We start from the raw sequence: 25683 nt of genomic DNA, 5'->3' as shown, positions 1-25683 counted from the left end.
TTTTTGGTAACAGGAATGACGACAAATGACGTGACGAATCAAAAGACTTGTCAAATTTGACAGTTATCATGTTTACGGGAGGATGTGCGGGAGGATGAGGTGTTTTATTTGTCTCGTATTTGTTTAGAAAGTTAAAAAAAAAATTAAAAATGTTACAACGATTAATTTACAATAGTTTTGAACTAAAAATATCTCGGAAAAATACACAGTTTCTGTTCAATATTCCGACCAGAGCTCCTTTGTGTCAGCAGTGTGGATCCAGGTTATACTCTCGGTATAAGGTGCCAGTTGTACGAAATTATTATGAAAGAACCTTCCATAACAGACATGGATTATTCAATTATAAGTTGCGGTACTACACAACTCAGGTGGACGCTCAGAAGAAGAACGAACATATTGAAAGTGTGAAAGAAAAAAATCCATTAGAAACTACGAAAAAGATCAATGTCAAATTAAAGACATCAGAACTGAAACGTTTATTTACATTAGCAGAACCTGAAAAATGGACTCTTGCTGGTTGGTAGCATACCATGATCTAATATGACTTATGTGAAAAAATTGGTAAATTTTGAATATTTTGTTTGCAGGTGCTATTGGCTTCCTTATAATATCATCTAGTGTTACTATGGCTATTCCGTTTTCACTGGGTCAAGTGCTGGACATCATATACAGCAGTACAAGCGACCTGGCTTCAGCCCGTGAGAAGCTTGACACACTGTGTCTGATGCTGTGCGGAGTGTTCCTTGTGGGAGGCCTCTGTAACTTTGGCAGGGTATATTTAATGTCCATATCAGGTAAATACAAGTTTTAATAGTTTCTAAAAATCCAAAAAAAAAAACTCAACATTTCTGTAAATAAGAGTAAGTATGCAGTAATAGAAATGTTTAACTTATTCATAAGCAGCTGATCATACAGTAAATAATAGTTATAAAAAATTCTATACTTGAAGATGGTAATTTCAATAAAACAAAAAATTCACACCTGTATTTACAATTGTTTTTAAATTATTATACAAAACAAACACGTAGCCAGTGCATTTTTTGGACTAACATACAATTTGTTTTTGGCTTGGAGCACAACACAACTCATTTACTAACTGTCTTCATATTTTAGGTCAAAGAATGACCCAGTCACTAAGAAGACAAGTATACGGAGCAATAATGCGCCAAGAGGCTGCTTGGTTTGGTAAAACCTCTACTGGAGAGCTAGTCAACAGGTTGTCGGCAGACACACAGCTGGTTGGCCGAAACCTCAGTCAGAATGTCAGTGATGGTTTACGCTCACTGTTCATGGTTGGAGCTGGCACAGGCATGATGGTAAGAAGTCTTTATTTACTCAGCATCAGTATGACTTGCATATAGTACAACATATACACCACAGAAATGTGAACTATTTTGATCTTTCTTCAATATCACATCAAGAGTTTTCTCTATAAAATTCTTACAAACAAAATACTAATTTGAGTATCAGAATATGTGGGTTAGATATCAGAAAGCATGAACACACTATCATTGTATCAGTAAAAATGGGGTCAGATTACATCATCTCACTTTTACAGTGCACTGAATCTGGTAGACAGTGGTATTGACAGAAGAAAACGTCTGGTTTTAGATTGCATATAATAATGACCCTTTTATTTACATAGGTGTTTACTCAGCATTTCCTGAAAAGTCCATATTTGATGTCAAATATTTTTAGTAGTTGTTTTTCCTTAATGTGAAAGAAGGATGACTGTGAAAATTGTCTCCAGTAGTGCTTTATGCAATACTGATATATTATTACAAAACATAATTTGCACAAGTCATTATGATAATAGCTAAATAAATTAGGCTGTCATATTTGATCAGCATCTTTAAAAATAGAATATTCTTATTATTTAAATATAAATAGGTCTATATTAAAGTTTACTAAAACCTTTTCTAAAAGATGTACACATGCAGAATCAGTTTAAGTTAATCTGATTTCAATACATGCATGCTGGACTATGTAAGAATGTATATCATTGAATGAGTACAAAAAGAGGATACTGGTTGTTGTATATGACATCCTCTTATCTTTTTGGAACAATGTTTGCTTAATTATATCATAGTACACCCCTGGCCTTGTTATTTGCAAATTCTGATTTAATCAACATGATTTAATTTCCACCTTGATATTGAAATGATAACATTTTTAAATTGTCCAACTAGTTAAGGGAATATCTTATAGTCTTTTATACAACCTCAATTAATTTTACATAACTTAAAAATATAATATTTTTTACTTGTCCTGAAAGTTAATGATCCAATAAAATATGTAGCTAATAATTATTTTCATTATACTTTCTTTAAAATCAAAATATTCAGGCTGCATTAGCCCATAGATATTAATAGATATGTATTAAAGACTAACATAGATATTATGTTATACAAAATTGTTAGTATAACAACTTTTTTCTTTAGTTCTACATGTCACCATCACTGGCTCTCGTTGGGTTATGCGTGGTCCCACCAGTGTCAATGCTGGCCGTCATATACGGAAGATTCGTGCGAGGCATCACGAGGCAACTGCAGGATTCTCTGGCTGAAGCTAGTGAGGTATCCCCATACTATAATTATTAGCATTTCGCCCTTGACTTTCTCCTTTTATATGATCCCTTGTTGTATATCTATACGTAATACTCTTTTATAAAAGTTAGTCAAAGATATATTTGCCGCTTTCTGAATCAGAAGGTCAGAAAATATCAGCAATCCGAGATAAAGAATTTCAGGGACGATAAGAGTTTTTTGAATGAATTAATTTAAAAATACATATTTCGAGAACAGCTTTTCTCATTCTTTTTTCTGTAGAGTTATTGAAATATTGAAATTTCAGTCAAATTATGTAAATCCACCGTATTAAGTGCAATCGTTATCTGGCATAAAAATACAATTTACCGATATCAACAATAGAACACGGCAGATACACGTGTTGAACAATAAAATGTTCTCATCACGCACACATGCAAACAAATATCACGCATAGCGTTGAAAATAAAAATACGACTTCGTTTGCATAACATTGACACTGAATCGTATGATTAATTATTTATTCTATTTATAGTTGGCCGAAGAAAAGATTTCAAACATAAAGACTGTGAAAGCATTTAGTAAGGAAGAGGCCGAGTGTGAAACTTATGGGCAACGAATTGAGAACTTACTCAAATTGGCTTATAAAGAGTCTTTGGCCGTCGGTAGTTTCTACGGGATGGTAAGTATCCGTACGGATCAACGACCTTCAATATCCTGATTACTATTAAATTTCTGTTTTGTTCGGAAACCCAAATTACTACTTTCCGTAGTTTCAAGATTATACATATAAGTAATTTTCAGCTAATCTATTATTTACTTTTGATAAGTTCTTTAACGATATTTCTTTAAACAAAAATGAACCTTAAATGTATAATGATAGAGTATAAACTTGTAATCACAGACGGGACTCGCAGGGAACACTATTATAATCCTGGTTCTATACTACGGAGGTGGTATGGTTGCCGCCGAACAGCTGACTGTTGGCAATCTGACGTCATTCCTTCTGTATGCGGCCTATGTGGGCATCAGTATAGGAGGACTTAGCAGCTTTTATACGGAACTGAACAAAGGAGTTGGGGCAGCTACCAGGCTTTGGGATATCATTGATAGAGTTCCTGCTATTCCTGTTTCAGGTAATTATTACGTTGTTATATTGTTTATTATTTGATATAGGACGTTGTAAATAAAACTTGATAATTGGAATAATGGAATGAGATGGCGAGATGACCTGGATGCCTACAACCCCGATTGGTGGGAGGACCCAAAAGATTGAGAGGTGTGGAGGCAAAATGGGGAGGCCTTTGCCCAGAAGTGGCAAAGTAAAAAAAAAAGTGGACTAAAATTTTTCACTTATTGTGGAATCGTTAAGCAGTCAATTAATTATTGGTTGACAACAAGCTTAATTAATAATGGATTGAATGGAATGCATTTGATTGATCAATCGCAATGCAATGTGTCGTTAGTAACTATACAAGCACGAAGCTGAATAACATAAGATTTCAATTATAAAACCAACAAGTACCTAACATTAGATACACGTTTTGAGCACTTCGTCACGTTTTTGATATCACAAATATTTTGACCTTTTGTTATGACCTACATGAAAAACATTAATATGTATTATCTACAATACCAAAAAAAAAACTCAAAATATTCCACGACTTCGATTATTTTTAAACCGACTTCCCAAAAAGACTAAGGCATTCTTATATTTATATACTTTTTCGTCAATTTCAGGTGGTTTAAGACCAGAACAGAAACCTAAAGGCGAATTAATATTAGAAAACGTATTTTATTCGTACGTCGACGCTCCATTATTGAAAGGAGTGAACCTACACCTTTTACCCGGAAAGTCGATTGCTCTAGTCGGGAGGTCCGGTTGTGGTAAAAGTACTATAGCGTCGCTTATAATGAGGTTATATGACCCGGATAAGGGCAGAATATTGCTGGATGGGGTGGATATTAGAGAACTGGATCCCGTATGGCTGAGGAGTCACATTGGTTTTGTTAGTCAGGTATGTAAATGTTTAAACTACATATTTTATCCGTGTAATCCGTGTATCAAGGCCAAAATTGCTCGCGCAGTTTGTTTTGTTCATATTGTTTGACTAGTGTGAAGTCGCTAGTAGCCAATTTCGGAGAGGCAAAACGATATGACTGAACTGTACCTAAATAATAAAGTTTCTTCTAATATAATATTCAAAATAGGCAGATAACTTTGTGCATTACATACATTTTGATTAGCTTGATATCACTTGTTGCCAACTTCAGAGTGGCAAAGTTATATGATTGAACTGTACATTACGTCTTACATAATAAAGTTATTCCCAAAATAAGTTTCAAAATTCAATTACCTAAGTTGATTAGAACTTATCTTCAAGTATTTGTTTACCGTCCAAACTTTATCTCTTGACATTGTTAGGGTTATCGTAATTATCGAATATGACCGAAAAGTATTATTATTATTCACTAAAATGGTACACTTGTATACGTTTCAGGAACCGGTATTATTCAGCGGGACAATAAAGGAGAATATATTATATGGCGCTTTGGATGAGGATCTTAAAGAAGAGGTAATAATATAAGAAATAATAATTAACCCTCACTCAAAAACTCACCTTTTTCATCCCCTGAAACCAAGAAAATGTTTTCTACGCATAGACTCGCGCAATGTTTCGTGACGACAAAAAGTTCGGATGTAATCATCCTCATTGGCATGGTTGTGGCCAAACTTTATAAGTATCAGCTCAGAACAATGTAAAATTTTAGAGTTTCAGCGAGTGGCAGACGTGCAAACTGCATGTAGTATGTTTAAATAGGATCAACCTAATATTCAACGCAAAAATACTTGGCTATCTAGTTATCAATTGAGTTAAATCATCATCAATAATATCAATAAAATTATGTCATATTCTTACATAATGTAGGTAAATAGACTAGAGTAACAACATGATATAATCGCGATTACACACTTCGGATAGTGTTTATAATTACATAGCAATAAACATATAAACAATATTGTAAACTTATGGTCAATAGGAACATAGTGCCTACTAATCGCAAGGAACCAGACTACACAACTCTTACCTCCAAAAATACTAAAAACAATCGGATCCTTTTGCCCTATATTTATGTACGAGTTCTATTTACTACTGACCGAGTTTAATAATAGTAAACACCCTAATTACAAACATTATTTAACTAGTTTACTCTATTTTTATTGTAATATTTATTCAACGTTGATAACTTGTATTTTGATTCAACACAGGCCCGCCGCAAGCGGGCGTGCAGCGCGTGCACCGCACGCGGGCGGCACGTCCTAGGGGGCGGCAAATCCATCGCCTTATCACGTAATATTTAAAAATACAATATCTTTTTAAAAATGATTTCATTTCAATATTTCCAAACACAGCAATAGCGCTAAAAATATTACTTACACTACCGGTTTCAGTAGCATCTGTTGAAAGATCATTTTCAAAATTAAACATTATTAAAAACTATTTAAGATCGACTATGCTCCAGCAGAGACCAAGTAATTTAGCTATAGTTATAATCACGGACGTCAGTAGGGGCGTAAGGGGGGGGGCGCAGAGGGCGGTCCGTCCCGGGTACCACGTCTAGGGGGCGCCATCTCGGTCGGCACATATCTGCACGACCAGGATGGCACGGGCAGAAGGGACCATCCACGGAGGTGCTATTGTAATCTGCAAATCTTAGGTTCACTACCAGTCGCAGTGCAGGCCCGAGACATCCCCACGGGACTGAGAGAGGTGACACAGTCCGACTGTCAACTCTCTCTTTTCCACCCGTATCCTTGTCGCACACCCGCTCGCGCCAAAATCACAATTAACTGATTACTTAAATGAATTCCTTAAAGTTAGAAAAAAAAGCGCTCGCTTCGCTCGCTGTTTTTTCTTTTCATGTTTCAATTTTTTCTGCGCTTAATTTTTGAGTCCTCAATCTAACAAAAAGTTGAGGCGCCGAAGTGACAAAAATCACTGGTGCTCGCTTCAATCACGAATTTAATTTGAGGGTCCTGAAACCAACAATTAAAAAAAAACTTTAAGGTGGTTTTTTTAAAAGCGGTCCAGGTACTTTTGTGACCCAAAACTAAAAAAAAATCGCGCTCGCTACACTCGCAGATTTTCCAATTTACGATGCTTTCTTTTAACTGCTTTGGGTATTTTTGTGTCCCAAAACTCAAAAAATTTCTCGCTCGCTACGCTCGCGGATTTTCCAATTTACGGTGCTTTGTGTACTTTTGTGTTCAAAAACTCAAAAAATTTCGCGCTCGCTGCGCTCGCGGCTTTTCTGCTTTACGCTAGTTTCTTTTAATTTGTTGGGGAATTTTGGTGTCCCAAAAACTAAAAAAAAATTGCTAACGGCACTTATGGTTCCTCTAAGACTTCGAGTACCTATCCTAAACAGCAGTTCAAGTGCTTACGAGTCTAAGTACTTCAAATAACTGCCGGGAGGGAGGGGGTCGGACTCCCTGGACCCCCCCCCCTTGTATACGTCCAGAGTTTCAATTGAACATGACATTTTTGACAGATTGTATACAAAAAAAATTATATAAGATTTCGCAAATATAAAAGCAAGAAGAGTTAACTTTTTATAATGATTATATGGCTTAGTTTTACACTTCAGTAAACAAATGATTCTACCTTATTACAATACATATTTTATAATCTTAACGAATTTTTCTTTTTTTAACAAAACCCAGTATAATATGGAGTCGTAGGGCGGCATAATCAGTTTTGCACGTGGGCGAACAAACAGCTAGCGGCGGGCCTGATTCAACAAATGTAACATCGACATAAACACCTAGTAAAGTTAATCCTAATTTAAACCAATGAAAATTTGTGGTTATTCCTTTCTCTGGGTGTGTTTTGAAAGCTAGCTGCCGACTACTATTGCCGACCGCACAGTTGCTGCAAGCAACTGTATAAAAACGGAGGATATTTGACGACTACTGCTGTCGCTTCGATCCAAAATGATTTCATGTTAATACATACCTACAAACCAGCAGTGCAGCTGCGGCCGATTTTATGCATGTGCTACTCTCACATTTTGATTATCGTGAAGTATTTTAGTTTGGAGCGAAAGTTAGTTGATAAGCCATGTCCATTGTAAATTGAACATGAACTTAGCAATGTTTACTCTTGTGTTGTTACAACGCCTAAATCTTTATCGACACACGTGTGACTGTAGTACAACATTGAGGTTAATACGATAAACTTTCGCATCACGAGCAATGGCGAAGATATCAACAATGTATGTAAATTGACCCTCTTACAGCCAGTTTCTTCATCAAAAGTAAAAGCAAAAGTAAAAGTCAAAGTAATGTCTACAGTAAAAGTAACGGTCAAATTCATTTTTCCTATTAGTTTTGCTGTCACTTTAGCCTTGAAAACACGAATTTGACCGTTACTTTTACTTTAGACATTACTTTGACTTTTACTTTTGATGAAGAAACTGGCCGTTAGGAAATACATAAGGTAGTTCATAGAATGCACATAAGGAAATCATAGGGGAGTTCATAGAGTTTACATAAGGTAATACATAGGGGAGTACAGAGCGTATCTAAGGAAATACATAGGGCAGTTCATATAGTACATAAGGAAATACATAGGGGAGTTCATAAAGTGTTTATAAGGAAATACGTAGGGGAGTTCATTAAGAGTACATAAGGAAATACATAGGGCACTTCATAGAGTGTACATAAGGAAATATATAGGGGGAGTACATTATGAGTACATAAGGAAATACGTAGGGGAGTTCATAGGGCGTACATAAGGTAATACATAGGGGAGTTCATAGTGTGTACATACATTTTACATTTACATTGTACATTTAATGGCTTGTTTCTCATTTAATGGTTTAAGAACTTTAAAATGTTCGTCATTGCCATCTGATTGAGCAATCGTAAGCCCTACAAACATTTCTGTAATTTCTTAGCCAACTCATCAATAGACAAATTATTTTGTTTTGTGTTAGTTGTCTAACTACACGACGAAGTCGCGGGCGTTAGTTTCTAATAAAATCTCTTCGAGTAGACCCGTAGTGGGAGGCATAGAAATTTGGAATACAGAGATGTAGACAGACTGACTCCTTATTTTAACCGTTAATCCTAACTTATAGCTTTAAAACAAATGATTGGAAGTTTAAAATGTATTCTATATCAACAGGCAGAGCCGTCCTGGATGGTAGCGGCAAGGACTGCTCATTTGAGTGAACTAGTGGTGGGCTCACATGAAGGGTTCAACCGGCAGGTCGGAGCGAGAGGCGGCCAACTAAGCGGCGGACAGAAGCAGAGAGTTGCTATAGCACGGGCTATTGTTAAGGTAAATATTATGTAGTATGATAGATACTGTCCAAATAAAATAAATAAGCTACACATACTACGGCAGTACAAAAGACGTCCCGACCGCGACGGTACACACTTTTTGCTTGTAAGTTTTTGAATAACCGAAACCTAAAAAGTTATTTTGTTACACCATCAGCATCAATGAAAGGCAAACCCATTGTTGTTTTTTTTATATATTTTTTTTTGTTGGCGCCCACTTGGGCCAGCGCACAGTGATTCACTCTAAGGCCATAAATCGAAAAATGTCATCGGCTTATCCCCATTAGATCTACTTACTAAGTGATTAACAAGTTAAGAAGCTTCCGAAAACTCTAAATACCAGTGTCATAAGGTCAACTTATTATTCACTTTTGTGCATCGGAAGTTAGCGCATCTCGAGTCTAATTATCGCAACGTGTGAGTCATCAAAACTTAACACTTTGTTTTTGAGTGTCACTATTCCAAATCAAGTGTTTACGTATGGTGACAGTATGGAGGTCCAAGACCAAGGTATGTACTTCTATTATCAACTACTTTTTTATTTTTTTTAATGCGTTTAATATTTTATTTTATTTTTTTATTGAAGGTAGCGTTTTTGTAGATTTGTTTGGTATACTTTGATTTCATTTAGACCTATAACTTTTTGCTGCTCAGTGCTGCACTTGAGGCAAATGTTTTTCGAATAAAGAGGGTGTTGTTATAAAACCATATAAGTTTCATCTGCATCTTTCTGCCCCTTCTTGGGTTAAAGGAGTGTCAAAGTATGCATGTCCATAGTAAAGAAAAAAACTTTATATTTTAAGTTCAGCTTTCATGTTGTTTTAGGTAAAGTTTTCAAATGTTCTGTTTCGAGGACGACTATTTTTGACATTTGGCACTCTAAAGAGGGTAGTCCAAATGAAAAATGCAACATGTCCTGAATACTTTTACAGAAACATCGTGCCTTTCGGATGACATCGAAAATATCAAACTAGAGACTTTAAGTAATAAAATTATGAATGTATGTAAACGAATTTCTCATTATTGGGCAATATCAAATCGTAGTAGGTCTAAGTTTATAGAGAAATATTCAGATTGGCTGAATGTAGTTGAAAATATTGATGTAGAGCGAATTGAGTTACATGTATCTCAGAAGTCTGACAAAGTTGAACCATCAACTTCTTCATTCAGATCCCTTATTAACAGGTTTACGAAAGTTACCTGTCAAAAACAAAAGGTGTACTATCAAAAATTGTACTAGATTTGTTATCTGTTTGTAGTAAATACTTTTGAGCTTGAATGTATTCTGGTATATTTTGTGTTTTGTGTGTATTTGCAAAAAAGGTTGTTCGTGTATTTTTGTTGTTTTATTTTATTCCTTTATGGTTGTTTTTAATATAAATAACCATTATTTATATAGATTTTTCATTAAAAGTCGCAGTATGACATGTTCTAGGTTTATCGTCTAAAACAAAATTACTGCGAGACATTTTTACACCTAAATAGTAATGATATATTTTTTAATGAAATGTGGATATGTTATAATTTTAATAATTTACACTTCTCTTAACATATTTCAACGTGTAAAATAAATTAATTAAAAGTATTTGTGAGTTTCGTATTTATGGCCGCCTTTGTATGGAGCGTGAATCACCGTGCAGCGTCTGCCGGCGTTGCTTGATTGTATGAAACATAACTGTAACATAAAGAATGGTTGAAAAAACATGAACGGGTTAAAGTAGAAAACTCTCTGATAATTACTTGCTTCCATTTCTCATATAGGAGTTGAAGTCAGTAATACCTACATCATAACCGCGCGTCGAGGCAATTTGTTATTAAAAGTAACAATAGTCATGAAAATAATGTCCTATGTTATTGACATGATCACTAAAATGTGGCACACACACATAATAGAAACAGTAATTAATGCTATTTATTAATGAAGATTTAATGTATGTTGTTAACAGGTCTTTAACAAGTTATTGTAAACATTTAATGAAACTCATTTGCTAATCACATTTTACTATAGGTAATAATAGATCGTGTTTCAAACTTATTGCCAATGTGTGAGATCAAAACAATAATTCTTGCCTTTATTATATGCTTGAATCCATTTTTAATTGAAAAACAACATTACATGTCATAGTCATGGTGAAAAACAACAACACCTATTTTTGCAAGTAATTGATGATATTGGTGACTCAAAAGCGTTATCGCAGCAGATTAAATAAATATGATATTAGTGGATTAATATAAAAAATAACCTTTGTTACAGAACCCGAGAATTCTTATCTTAGACGAAGCTACCTCAGCCTTAGATGCTTACTCCGAATTCTTGGTCGACAAAGCCTTGAAGGAGATCAGCAAAGATAGAACAGTTCTCACCATAGCTCATAGGCTTAGCACCATACAGTCCGCAGACGAAGTTGCAGTCATGGAGAACGGTGTTATCGTAGAAAAAGGCCCCTACCCAGAACTTATTATGAAACCAGGCGGTTTCTTCAAGGAACTCATCAACCACCAAACATTTGTCAAGAAAAAACGAGAACAACATGATGCTCAAAAGAATTAAACTGTACCAAGACAATTTGCAAGCGTTGTAAATGTAAAAGAAGTAGTTTAATTTATTTTTAAATATTTGTTTTCTTACTGGTTAGTTCGTGATCAATGTACTAATGTATGTTGAGTTATCATTGAAACTGCGTTTTCGATAGTGGGTAGTAAAAACCTGCTTTATTACTATTATTATATACACAATTATTTCCTGTTATTAGTTAACTGATGTTTATAAATAATAGAAAAAAAATAGTAAAAATGTTTTGTAAATAAACGTATTGTGCTATTTATCAGTGGCTCAGGGAACAAGATTTCATAAGGATTAAATATAATCCAAAAATGTGTGCAATAATAAAGTATGTACTCTTTATATTATTTGTCTGTTTACAAAGGAATGCCTTACGATGTCGTGTTCATGTGTGTGTATCCCTTTGCCGCTGCTTTTTATCCTGAATAAGTTTGTGATAATTATATAGGTGATAGTGTATTTTATTTTATGCTGTGGCACGGAACAAAATGCAATAATAAATAATTTGGGCTATGTGTTCAAAATGGAATGTCGAATTGTTACATAATTTATTAAATTTTATCTGGTAAGGTTTATAAATCATAGAGTGACAAACGGGTAAAGGAATATTTTTGTCTGACACAAATAAAATGGTTGTTGTTATTTTAAAACTGCATTTTATTTATCGCCTTACACTTTGAATATTCGATGCGTAATCACATTATCAGTGGGCGCACCGTCACCGCGGCTCAGCTGCTGCCGGGAAGAGCACGTAGCGAGTGGTGTCGTGGCCCATTCATTACACGCCACAATGATAACAAAACGTTATCGTAACGCGTAACTTACTGTTTACTATGAGTTTTTCATCACAGCCACAACAAACAGGTTAAATAAGTAAATGGACCTTGCCCTCGGCGAGCGCGGAGAACGCGCCAAAAGCCGCCAGTGGAAGCGGCAGCTAACATTTACGCGCTAACGCTTCGCGGGAAAACATTGCTAGCGGAAACATGTCTAATTTGAAAGTATTGCGCGGGAATCTAGCGCGGCAAATTTTTAACTCGTTCGCTGGTGCCAAAAATGCTAAAAAATCTAATAGAGAACTGTTGTCATACAGTCGTCTTTTGAGTAGAAATTTAGCTACTCAAACAGCAACAGCAGTGGACAATAAATTTTTAAGTTCTCCATGGGGTGAAATACAAGTCGGGAAAGAAACCTTGACTGATTTTGTGTTTTCGGATATCGAATCATGGGCAGATGCGCCTTCAGTGGTAAGTACAAACTAATTATATTATTTTCCAATAAGTGTTTACCTTTTATATTATCTACGATTTGATTGCTAGGTAAAACTAGAATGGTAGTGGAATATTTAACCCTTTGCGTCTTTTAATTGCGATTAAACTTTTTTTTTTCATTGGTTTATTAATTAATTTTCTGAATGCACGTAACAACTTATTTTTGGTAGTTTTTTAAAATGTACTTTACTATTGTACTTGAGTAAAAAAAATTGTCCGACCTTTAGCACGCACCTTGTATTGAAATCAAACCGCCAAGAAGTTTTAATACACCGACCATAGACTTCGAGTCTAGTTATTTATGTTCAATTAAATACTATTAAATCTGAGTGCATAGCGGACTGCAATAGAATATTGTTCCTAGTACAAAGTTCGCTGTTATATACGGATGTTATACGAGAGTGATAGGGACTTATTAATAGTTCGGATTTGAAGGTTAGGGCTACATGTCTGCGGGCTGCCAAATATGCATTCATAATATTGGAAAAGACATCTAATTAACGAGACTAATATTGGGGGTTTGCTTTGTATAAAATAATACATGAAACTATGGTTTAATTGAAAGCAATAGTAAATAAATCATGTGCAGTTAGTTACTAAATATAAGTATCTATGTAAACAAACGTATTCAGTTTTATTATTGTACCTACAGGTGGCTTTATTCTCACAACTCAACCCCAGCGTCATAACTTTTTAAGCGCACGTCATAACGGATTCTAAATGCTGACTCAAAGTCCTATTTCTTTGATCAATCTAACTTTCCATTTATTATTATGAGCAAATTGCTAGGCCTCTGTCGGTACCTAATGATATGCTAACCGTTTAATTATGCTTAAATAAGTAGCTGATCATTTAGTAGAACCTACTAGTTAGTTCGCAATTTAAAAAATAGAAACCAGTTTGATTGGGTTTATGATTCATATCACAGATCGCTAGAAAATTGATTTCATGAAACAAAATTGGATCAGATTTAGAAAATTAGTTAGGGTGCCTAAGTTAATTAATATTTAAACTTGCTGAAAAACTACTTTTCAGACTTCAGAACTAAAAAATCGTAATAAAATATTTGTCAAGCTACCCTCGCTTTTTCATAGACTTCGTTCATTTTAAGTTCATAATTTATTGCTTAAACTTTAATTATTGTCATCAATTTATAAATTATGTAGTCTAGTAGGTAATTAATGGGATAACTCTGTGTGTGAAATGCTAGTTCACTACTTCCTTTGAAATGAGTCAATATAGGAATTGAATAACACACTTGTCATCGTTTTCTTGTTCACGATGACTTTATGTTTTATTCATTGCAGATAACTTATTCATGTTATACCATTAAAGTACAACGAGTAGGTAGGTATCTATTTGATCTAATGCCCTTCCTGTAATGTTAAGTAGTTATCAAATTACGATTTATTTTCAAGTTTACAGTTACATACGTATGAGAATAAAGTGCGGGAGTCAATCATAAATGACGATGCACGTGACATTCTAACGTTGCATGGTAATAATGGATTGCAAACTACACATAAAACATGCACCTTATTACTTACGTCTACAGAATCATTCCGATGACGTCTTCAATGTTGTTATGTCGTTATTCCAAACTTCGACATGATTTTTTGCCAATGAATATAAAGATGAAGGGACTCCTACCATTCAGAACGCTTGCCAAATGCTCTTGTACGAGTTTATACGTTATTTCAATATCAAACACTGGACTTTGGAACTCATTTCTGTACTTAAATAACTGTTACATAATGCGTTTGTCTATTAATACGGGTTAAAGTCCAATGACCTACATTTTGGACCACGTGTAGAGCGTCTAGTTTATTTACTTTATTTACAATCAGCAAAATAGCTAGTTGTTGCATTACCGCCACTACCGGGTGCATGAGTAATTATCATAAAGAACGTTACACGTCATTAAAGTAGGTCAAGGATTTCATATGCAGGTATCTACATGAGATGATCTACATCTTTCCTCTTAATTGAACGAATTCATCAGGTATGGCATCTAAGCAGGTCTTCATGGTTAATTGTCTAGGTAGACACCTAAATTACCTACTGTTAACTGGTCAATTTGGTGAATGAAACGTAGTGCGAAGTGTTAAAAAAAACATGCATAAAAAACATACGAAAAATAAGAAGAAGACACTAATTTTTTGTCTGTTTTGTATTTATAATTTGCAAAATAGATATATAATAAAAAAAACACAGAAATTAATCAAAATAATTGGCTATCCACAGACATGCGGCGCTTCGGGACGTTCGTACGACTACGGCATGATGCGTATGATGATCGAGAGGTGCGCGGGCGCACTCGCCGGCCCACTGAAACTGGCTCACGGAGACAGGATCGGCCTGATCCTGCCCAACATTCCCGAGTTCGTCGTGCTCATTCACGGGGCTATGAGAGCGGGGCTAGTTGTGACCTTTGCGAATCCCCTCTACACAGCTGGTAAGATTTTCAAGATTTTGTTTATTAGCCATCGATTTAGGCGTGTATTTTGAAAATACTTATTTAAAAGAAAAAACTATTAAAGGTAAAACTAACTTCATAAGGTCGATGATTTCTATTCGGCCTTCCAAAGTCTAATTGCATGATAGCCTAAGAGTTAACACCTAAGTTCTAAGTAAAAACGTGCGAGTTTTTGTCCGATATCGTAATTTTATCACGTTCAATTGCGAGTGGGTCTCAATAAAATGAGACTTTGCCCCTACAATTCAGCGGTAGGTAACAATAACTGGGGAATCACTCGATATTGGGACCAAAGTCCAGAAATAATAATGATCGATTGCACATAATTCGTGTGGACTTTGATCGAATATCCTCTCGGCTTGATCGGAAATGTCATATAAATGTTATCAAGGTATTAAGTAGGTACCTAATAGCTGTGTAGGTAAGCCTTTAATCTGGTCTCTTAGTGATATCGAGACTAATTATAGTTAGGACCTATCAGGATTTGGACATCCGTGTCCTATCTATCTTAGGTAAATCTTAATCTTATCGTTTTGTATTTTTTTTCTTTTCGAAGGGATATAAAGTAGATATGGAGGCCCACCTTTATAATTTTTAGCCTATCTTAGAAGAAAACAATAAACTAGGTACCTAACTACATAGATAAATCTATTTACCTACTAGGTGGTTATATGTTACAATTTAGATAAGATAAAAGTGCCTCGTGCTAGACTATGTGTGTTCATGTGAATAATAGATAAAATTGCGGATAGTTTCTTCTTCCAAGATAATGACTGTCTACTTACTATTACCTACTTATGTGAATGGAAATATTTTTGAACAAACCACCTATGTACCTACGTCATGACTAGTGTTCGAAAAGAGAACTCGGTAACAAATTTGTTTTTTTTTCACAGTATCTAGTTTTTATAAAGCACTGTGTGTCATTGTCCATATTAATTTGAACAAAAAAGCACATTCGAGCATGCGGTCCAAAGTCTATCTACTGTCCAAAGTCTACAGGCACTTATCGAAAGTCAAATCCCCGACACTGGTACAGATATTAAGCAAGGGTCAGGGTCCATATAACTTGTTTCTACGCTAGAATTTGAAGAAACTGATAAGAGTTTCTAAAACAACAACATTCTAAACATGTGGCTTGTATCAGCTACGCATTTACAAATAGATAAACATTTCAGTATTTTTTTGTATTTTTCATAGCATGTAAATTCACCAGGTCTCATTGTGGAGAAAGTTATCCTAGAATTTTTCGGAGCGCGCGCGCGGGTGTTTTCAAGAATTTCTTTCTAGACTCGCGATGTAAATAAATAGAAAATATCATTAGATCAATAAAACTAGACAACTATAGATACGATATTTATCAATATAAGTACACGTGTATAACATCTAACAAGCAATCATTAACGATGGCTAATTACTCAACTGCAGTCAAGGTTGAGGAAATCAGACGGTTGCTTACCTAATTGCAACGCTGTCTATGTTATCTCTATTTGTATGCACTGCAATAATATAGTAACAAGGATTCTAGACTTTTGATATCTCTTGATTGTTTTTGATATCCACTGATAATGTAACAAAGTTCAAGGCTGGAAGCAAAAAGTGCAATGAATCATGAGTTCGATAATATTGGTGCACATTATAGGTACCTAGGTACTGAAAATAATTTCAGCACGCAAGGTTATAACAAACCGACTAGAATTTAGAGCTACCGCCATTCACCAGTAGGTATCTGATGTAACCAACAGACAGGGTCATATTTGGTAACCTAACCACAAGAAACCAAAATGTCTGATTGAAATTTTACGTGGCTGAAAAATACGACAGATTACAATAGCTCATACACGCCCTGATTTCGTTCTTGCAGATGAGGTGAAACGCCAGTTCAACGACTGCAACGTGAAGGCGATTGCTACCATTGAAATGTTCATGCCGGTAGCACAGGAGGTGGCTAAGGCCCTCAAGGATTACAAAGGCACCATCTGGGTAGGCGGAGAGGACGACAAGAGCCAAGGTAATGTGGGAAATAATGATTTTCTGGCTTTGGTGGTTTAATAGCATCTGCCCATCTTTTTGATATGAAGGAGCCAGGAACTCTTTATATGGGTGCTTCCATAAATAATATTGTAGGACTTTTATTATTTGGTTTGGAATTTCGGTCAGTGGGTCGTCTCAGGGGCGGAGTGGAACAACATAGAAGTACATTAAACTATGTTTCTTGATAATAAAAGTTTTTGTAGACACAAAGGTTATCAATCTAATATTATGATGATTAGTCTGTTGAAGATAACTGTTATTTGTTTACTCATTTTACATTTTATGATCCGGTTTGAAGAGTTATTATGCGAAGATCCTTAAAGATCTCTTGAAAAACTGTTTTTGTTGGTAATTATACCACTGAAACTTATTTAAAGGTGCGTTCCAACACACATAATACCTATGTGCACCCACTAACCGAACTAACGACACCGTCCGTATTATGAAATGCTGGTTCCGAGACAACATTCCCTATAAAATACTTGTTTAGGTACTAGATACTTGATTATGGCGAAAGGTAAAGCTTTAGGGCAAACAGGTCGACTCAATTAATTCGTCATTTAAGATTAAATACCTTGCCTAATGAATTGAACCATTAGAACCTTGGTTAAAACATAACTCGACGAGTTAAGTGCTTAGATAAATATTCTTTGGCCCAAGCCCTGCCAAGGAGTCACAGTTTTCGTTAAAGATGAAATTTGCAATTTATGAAATTATATCTTATCTCCATTGCATTGATTAGTTCGTTGATTAAAATGACTAGACGGGACCTATTCTTGCGTGACCGTCATGCTATTGATACATATATTATGTAAAAGCACTTCGACCTATGCATGTGTGAAAGGGAGAGCCCTAGACTGTCATCAATTTTCCGGAACAGTTCTTAGCTGGGTTTCTTTTAACATGTTATTGAAATATTATTATCATGTGTTCTTTAGAAATTTCGCTCCATTTCTCTTCCCTATAAAAGATTAGATGAATCTCTATTGAAACCAATGGCACCCAATACAGTTTTCAGATTGAAGGAACTACATATTTTGGACCAGTTAAAAATGTTCTAATTATTTTTTTTTCTCTTAGGCGTATATGGCCTCCGATCATTGCTAATGGCTGACCACCAGGCGGATCTGCCAACCGTGAACGCTGAAGAGGTCTGCCTGATCCCGTATTCTAGCGGCACCACAGGAATGCCGAAAGGCGTGATGCTGACACATCAGAACCTCGTGAGCAACCTGAAGCAAACGCAGTGCCCCAAGATGATGAAGTACGAAGGAGAAAAAGGTAAATATGATGAATTATGAATGTAGAGATAGGCGATAAAAGTTCATGACACATATTGGCAGAAGTAAGGTTCTCTCTTTAGAAATTAAACCATGGTTCAAACAAAGGGAAACGAAGACAAGTGGTTTTTAATCTAAGTAAGGTCCCTCGAAAATAGGATAGCTTTCCATGGTGTGCGGAAACAGAAGGGTTTTATAAAACTAGAATCTGCAAGGTTTCTTTAGGGACAGTGTAGCAGAAGCTCCTAGTGAACTGTTTAAAATTGAAATTGATTTTTTACTCGAGACTCGAGATAAATCAATCAGGATCACAGCTTAGGTAGGTACATACATCATCATCAAAAATCAAAACAACAACGATGATCATTAAATTCTTATCATATCATAATCTAATCCAGCTAAGTGACCGGATACGTGTCCATAGAAATTACCTATTATATAGATATCTATGAGTAATTATATCAGATAAGTCTGTTATCATAAATTCATCAGATCTACTTACACTTTGGAACCGGTTTTGTGCATCGATAATAATAGAATCTGCACAATCATATTGTGAAATGCGATAATTTAATTTTGTATGCCCGTAGATATGATGCGGGTGAAACTATGAGGAAAACTTCAGATTTATGTACTGTAGGCTAACTGTTGTTTTTCTTGATTGTCTTAACCTGTAGTCTGTCACATAAATAAATAAAACCTAAAATAAGGTTTTTACTTTCCTATCTTGTTTCAGGCAAAGGCGATGTGCTTCTAACGGTACCACCATTCTTCCACATCTATGGCTTTAACGGAATCCTGAATTACAACCTCAAGCTCGGTTACCACGTTGTCACAATGCCAAGGTAAGGTTCAACAAACTGTGCTCAACTGAAAATCATTAATTGTGTGTCCTTGCAAAATTCTTTCTTTTTTAAATCTTTTGAATAATTAAATACTTTCCTAGTAAATACTAATTATATAATTTTATTCTGGAGTTACGTTAACTAAAGTTTTAGTTTCATCAATCATGTAAAAGTCCCATTTATCATTATCATTATCATTAAAAAAGCTTATTATAAAATTCAAGACTTCGTTGACGATAAAGATATTATATGGCGATAACTCATCTCTCCATGTGTGGCTTCCCTGGCAATTAAACGTCTTTTTCTTGTCTCTTTGGATTGTATTGATTTACTGTTTACCTTTCAGTTGCATTGTATAATTTATCAGCTTACTATTGTTATGTAATAGAATGTTTGTGAAAATATTACTTTTTAAAAGAGTGTCTATGGAGTTTCTTGCCGGCTCTTCTCCATGAGACCAACTTTTTGGAACCGTGCAACTAATTTGACGTTTCATAAGAGCCTGCAAAGGCCTATTTGAAATAAAAACAATTTGATTTTGATTTTTGATGATTAGATTGTCCCCGAACGCTAGGAATTGATTTCAAAAATGCAAGTGCAACGGGTCGTCCCCGACCGACGTTCAAACCTCACAACCTATTACAGTACATAGGTACTCGTATACCTACCCACTAAGCAATTGATCAATTTATTCACGTGGAGGCGGCTACTGAACATTTACCTCGTATTACTAGTTTCCTAAGGAATTCAATTGCATCCTTTCAGGTTCACGCCGGACGACTACATTAAATGTTTAGTAGAATATCAGCCGACGACGTTGTTCGTCGTGCCGTCTCTTCTAGCCTTCTTGGCTACCCATCCGTCTGTGAAGAAAGAACATCTGCAATGGGTCGAGACCATCATGGTGGGCGCTGCACCAACTACTGACAGCATGCTGGAGAAGTTCTTGTTGAAGTGCGAGAAAACTAAGGACCAAATTAAATTGTTGCAAGGTTTGTGTCCCAGAAGTTATGGAGTGGTCCTACCGAAATTTAAACCAGTTCTTTTTTTATTATTTAAATATATAAAGAAATGGTGTTGTTCAGATCCAACAAGGTATGATATTAAAAGATCCCTATCTCTCTGTCCTCAGGTTACGGTATGACGGAGAGTTCTCCCGTGACCCTAATGACACCGTACTCCTACCCGTACAGTAAAGTGGGGTCGGTAGGACAGCTGGTGCCGAGCACACAGGCTCGCGTGGTCTCGCTGACTACGGGAGAGATGCTCGGACCCCACAAGTCTGGAGAACTGTGGTTGAGAGGACCGCAAGTGAGTATTTTTACATGTTCAGGGTTACCATCAAAAATTGTTGTTCGGATTCTGGGTACCCATGGTGTATTTTTTCAACTGGCAATACATAATGATAAATAAATCGTGTTGGCTGCCGCGCTGCGTGTCCCGCGTTTGATTTTTACACGGGATTAGGTACCAAAATAGTTTCGGGACTAAATTAATAAAATAAACCCATGAGTAAAACTTTAAAATGTATCCCCAGGTTATGAAAGGATACTGGAACAACGAGAAGGCGACAAAAGAAACAGTAGACAGCGACGGCTGGCTGCATACAGGCGACGTTGCATACTACGACGACGAATTCTATTTCTACATAGTTGACCGCACCAAAGAACTCATTAAGGTTAAGGGCAATCAGGTACGTAGCGACATCTGTGTTACTAAATATATCTCCTTGCAAAATTACTGGGACTTTGTACCTTATGACAGGTTCGTTATTCACGGTGCAAGTCACGATGAAGATAAGATAGAATTCACTGACAAATATTTGTTTACAATGGCAAAAAAGCTACTAAAAAAACCCGTCACTTATAAAACATTCCGCTTTACAGGTATCACCGACAGAATTAGAAAATATAATTATGGAGCGTCCAGAAGTAGCAGATGTTGCCGTAGTCGGAGTTCCCGACCCGTTGGCGGGAGAAGTCCCCAAAGCGTTCGTAGTACTCAAGCCCAAACAGAAGCTCACGGAGAAAGATATCACCGACTTGGTCGCACAGAAGCTCACTAGATATAAGCACCTTGACGGAGGCGTCGTATTTTTAGAATCAATCCCAAGGAACGCGGCCGGTAAAATCATGAGAAATGAACTCAAAGTTCTTGGCATTAAGAAACGCTAGTTAGTTACCTGTACAGAGTATTCGATACCATAGTATTTTTGTAAAATAGTTTTAAGTGAGGTTTATTTTTATGTAGATTTATAGGACTGAGTTGTTATTGTAATCTAGTTAAATTAAGTTTTATTCCAAAAGCCTACTCTACGTACCTATGTAAATAGATTTTTTGTTGAAATAAATCGTTATTTTTTATGACTCGTTATTTCATTGCCTCTAATCATCGTGTTTCAGGTTCTTTACGTATATAAACATACATAATACATACCGCTACGCAGTAACCGTGATATAGTAAAGAAGCTCAAACAAAAAATAAACTTTTTTGTTTGAGCTTAAAGAGAGGCACATTCACACATACAGACAGTCTATTAGGTGCCATCTATTTGCAAAATTTTGCAACTAATGATTATGTTTCTTTGTTGCCAAGTTTTTAATTCACGACGTAAGCATTTTTAGAAAAATATATAGGTATTTTATATTGGTTCTTGTTACTTAACATTCAGTACATATTTTCTGACTGCAATGAACTTTATCAATTAAATTGATAAAACGTAAAAAGTGATATTACAAAACTGATTCATCATTTATTTTTCATATTCGTTACATTAAATTGGTATAAAATAATACTAAGTTACAATCATTCATTTTCATTTCAAGTATTAATAGGCAGTTTGACCATAAAGCACTTGCATTTTACCAGCAATTAAACTATTTCAACTTACTAAGAGGATGAGGGTACTAAATTAGATTCTATGAATATTATTGGGAAACACTTGAAATTCATCATAGTGTCTAAAGAAAATTCATTTACTTTTCTACTTATCAACTAACAGTCACAGAATAAAAAAGAATAATTATAAATTAAAGAGTCAGATCATTTACGACTCTTTGTTTGCTTCTGTTACTGTATTGTCAGACTTTACTTCTTCCTCAATCTTTTCTGGTTCCTTTTTCTCCTCTGGCACCTCTTGTGCCTTGGGTACTTCTGGAGGCTGAGGTAGTTCAGAGTTCACATCAGATATTGAGTAATTATCTGATTGCATTTCAACTTTAGGAGAAGCTTCTTCTGGAGGCCTTTCAGGAGTGGTCTCAGGTGTTGGCTCAGAATCCTTAACATTACTTTCTTCTGAAGCTGTGTCCGATGGAGTATCAGACTGGTTTGACTCATCTTGCACATCAATGTGCCTCTCGTCAGTCTTAGGGGAATTGCTATTACCATCAGTGTTATCACTTGAAGAGGAACTTTCTTCACTTGATGTTGAAACTTCAGAAATAAGTTTAGGTTCATTGTCTTCTTTTGTTGTTGAGTCTGAGCTATTCTCATCCATAGACACTGGTTGTGCTTCTATCACAGTTTTAGGCTCTGAGCTAGGAGGTTCCTTTTCAACAGGCTGACTAACATCTTCAACCTTATCAGTTGAAGTTTTCTCAGTAAGCCTCTGTTCAGTCATTTCAGCATCTTCAACTTTTATTTCTGGAATGATCAAAGTAGGAGCGGCAGCAGTAGGTGCATCCTCGGGTTTCATTTCAACATCAACCTTTGGTTCCTCACTGGCACTTGCTGAGGTTGCATCCACTTTAGGTTCCTCAGTGGCTATTGTTGCTTGGGGTGTTGTCTCCGCATTGGTTTTTATTTCCTCTGGTGGTTCATCAGCACCTATGTTAAGTTCAGGAGGCGTAACTGATTCATATTGAGTAGCAATTTTGTCTTGAGTATCCATTGGAGTCTCTTGTTTAGCCTTTAATCGAGCCTCAATGTCATCTACTGAAATGTGAGCATCTGAAGATCCTGGTTGAGGTTCTGATATTTGTGGCTGCTCAGCATTCTCCTTCCAAGACATGTCTTCCATTTCGACATCCACATTGTACTCGGAATTATTATCTGAGCCGTTCACAATGGGTTCAACGGGGTCACCATTTTCAGGTTCAGCATGGCGCTGTATTCCTGGTTCTCTAGTGCTTACAACTAAAATGTTCTTTTCTATAGCTCTCATAAACTTGTCAACGCGGTTGTATTGTTTACGTGGATAAGTTAGTAATTCACAAATTCTTTGAACTGTGAATGGGGCAGACGTAAATGAATCTAGGCGTTCTAGTAGGCTATTTTTCATGATGTCATAATTGAATGGGTCCACGTTGGGGTAAGGTGGAATGTCAATACCTGGTGTGGTTTCGTAGAAATCCGTGATCACAGATAGAAGTTTTTCTTTGAACAAACTTTTAACGAGTGACCATTGGTAGACTGGATCGCCGGTCCGAGCTACGTATGCCAAGTATTCGTTGAGTTCTTGTGGGATTGTTTTAGGTTTGCGTTTGGAGAAATCTTCAAGAAAATGGAATATTTCTTCAGCGTTTTCCATCATTGATCGATTATGTATTTTAAAATTTATTATTCACACACCACACAACAAACTACTCAACCATAACCACAGACAATAGAGTTTATTTTTTTACCTACGTACACATTACACAAGAGGCTTTTCGCTCATTGCCTTGATTCGCGAATAAAAACTCCTTTTTTGGGAATTTACTTCTTTTATCCTTTATTAGAACATAAATGTACAATTAGAATTTAGAAATCCTTACATGAAAATCTTTGTAGTACGGTTTGTAGCGTAGATAGATTTTGGCAGAGAACGGCAAATCGTTCAACTGCGATGAAAATAAATCGGCAAACCATCAATATCGGCCCTTTAATCGTTCCCCTGGTTCTCCTCTCATACAGCGACAAATTCAGCGTTAATCATGGTTAAATACCACGCTTGCTCACTTGATTTGGACGCATTTTGGACGATTTCCACGCGGAATATTAATTTGTCTTTGGTTATCAGTAAGAAGAAGAAAAAGACAGCTGATAAATGACATTTCTGGAAGTGTCATTGTTGATTGAGTTTTTCGGACGAGAATAAATTATTATAAAACAAAAGAATTGTTTGTAAAGCAATAAAATTAGTTAGTGGAATAATTTGATAAAGATGAATAGCCTACTGCGCCGTAGTTTATTTCCAATTTATAGCAATACGCTTAAGTTATCATGTCGATCATTTGCCGATGTTGGTGTAAAAGAAAAAATCGACACAATTGTTAAAAATAACAAAGTGGTAGTATTTATGAAGGGTGTACCCGATGCGCCTCGCTGTGGCTTCAGTAATGCAGTGGTTCAGATAATGAGGATGCACGCAGTTCCGTACGACAGTCACGATGTCTTGTCGGATGAAGATCTTAGACAAGGTTAGTTTTAACCTGTTTACAATATTTTGTACAATTCGTCACACTTGATAGAACGTCTGTATCATCATTAGAGTGCCGAAAATAACGATAACAATGTGGTCTTAGCTGCTTTATCATAAAAAGGTCAAGGCTTGTATTTTTGAAACATTACATGCACCCCAACTTCTGGTAATGATTTTAAATGAACCACGTAATTATTCAGCATGTTTGTCGTAAGTGTACTTAATTATTAATATAGTCAAGTGTTAATGCTAGTAGCAATAAATTATCATTGTTGTTGTGTTGTTATTAGGAGCTTATCTCTTGAACAACTTTAAATGTTAACGATTATTGTATTATTGCACTTTATAGGTACTTAAAATTCTAGGCCAGGAATGAATATGAAATCTCAATTAACAATCAAACAGTTAATTACTTAGTCTGTATACTTATTCAGAAATAATATAACCATTTATTTTATTTTTCCAGGTATCAAAGACTACTCAAACTGGCCGACAATACCACAAGTATTCATTAACGGTGAATTTGTTGGAGGCTGTGACATAATGTTACAAATGCACCAATCAGGTGAGCTCATCGAGGAACTGAAGAAAGTAGGTATAAAGAGTGCGCTCTTAACGGCCGAGGAGTCCAAAAAGGAAGAACAGAAATAACACTTTGACTTTAGACACTATTTTAGATATGCATAGGGTACTATAATTTATTGATAATAATTTTCTCATGTGGCTATGTAGTGGATATGTTTTTACCTGTAGTATATATTATTATGTACTGATATATAGCCTAGTATCTTTCTACTTCTGTCAATACTAGCAAGCTGATCTGTAATTTTAGTTGATTTTTCAAATATATGGACTGTGTTGACTTGATTTGCGTTTTTTTTAGTGTACTTTGAAGTAAGGGTATATTTTAGAAATAAA

At 35.7% G+C, this 25683-nt stretch overlaps 4 protein-coding genes and 1 long non-coding RNA gene across 5 annotated transcripts; 4 read left to right on the top strand and 1 right to left on the bottom strand.

Moving 5' to 3' along the window:
* The first annotated feature begins 68 nt into the window (after positions 1 to 68).
* On the top strand, positions 69 to 12108 carry LOC110384599 (ATP-binding cassette sub-family B member 10, mitochondrial). Its single transcript, XM_021345953.3, has 10 exons — positions 69 to 516; positions 588 to 794; positions 1114 to 1316; positions 2442 to 2576; positions 3082 to 3228; positions 3451 to 3682; positions 4287 to 4564; positions 5048 to 5122; positions 8738 to 8893; positions 11150 to 12108. The coding sequence occupies exons 1-10, from the start codon at positions 150 to 152 to the stop codon at positions 11444 to 11446; spliced, it is 2097 nt and encodes a 698-aa protein (XP_021201628.3). The 5' UTR covers positions 69 to 149; the 3' UTR covers positions 11447 to 12108.
* On the top strand, positions 8904 to 10230 carry LOC135117922 (uncharacterized). Its single transcript, XR_010277246.1, has 2 exons — positions 8904 to 9405; positions 9721 to 10230. It is a non-coding gene; the product is annotated as an uncharacterized LOC135117922 (long non-coding RNA).
* Positions 12109 to 12349: 241 nt separating the features above from the next.
* Positions 12350 to 21730, top strand: LOC110384600 (probable 4-coumarate--CoA ligase 1). Its single transcript, XM_021345954.3, has 9 exons — positions 12350 to 12705; positions 14974 to 15184; positions 17070 to 17216; positions 18320 to 18520; positions 19256 to 19364; positions 20130 to 20356; positions 20497 to 20675; positions 20902 to 21057; positions 21251 to 21730. The coding sequence occupies exons 1-9, from the start codon at positions 12445 to 12447 to the stop codon at positions 21536 to 21538; spliced, it is 1779 nt and encodes a 592-aa protein (XP_021201629.2). The 5' UTR covers positions 12350 to 12444; the 3' UTR covers positions 21539 to 21730.
* A 361-nt stretch (positions 21731 to 22091) lies between these two features.
* LOC110384520 (serine/threonine-protein phosphatase 4 regulatory subunit 2) lies at positions 22092 to 23985 on the bottom strand. The gene has a single exon (XM_021345827.3). It carries the CDS (start codon positions 23893 to 23895, stop codon positions 22411 to 22413), a length of 1485 nt encoding a protein of 494 aa, XP_021201502.3. The 5' UTR covers positions 23896 to 23985; the 3' UTR covers positions 22092 to 22410.
* A 393-nt stretch (positions 23986 to 24378) lies between these two features.
* Positions 24379 to 25632, top strand: LOC110384523 (uncharacterized monothiol glutaredoxin ycf64-like). The gene is made up of 2 exons (XM_021345830.3): positions 24379 to 24763; positions 25232 to 25632. Exons 1-2 carry the CDS (start codon positions 24508 to 24510, stop codon positions 25414 to 25416), a joined length of 441 nt encoding a protein of 146 aa, XP_021201505.1. The 5' UTR covers positions 24379 to 24507; the 3' UTR covers positions 25417 to 25632.
* The last annotated feature ends 51 nt before the right edge of the window (positions 25633 to 25683 follow it).

The sequence above is a fragment of the Helicoverpa armigera genome, chromosome 16, assembly GCF_030705265.1.
Source record: "Helicoverpa armigera isolate CAAS_96S chromosome 16, ASM3070526v1, whole genome shotgun sequence".
Lineage (NCBI taxonomy): Eukaryota > Metazoa > Arthropoda > Insecta > Lepidoptera > Noctuidae > Helicoverpa > Helicoverpa armigera.
The sequence above is the reverse complement of the archived record's forward strand: the minus strand, read 5'-3'. Positions and strand labels throughout refer to the sequence as shown.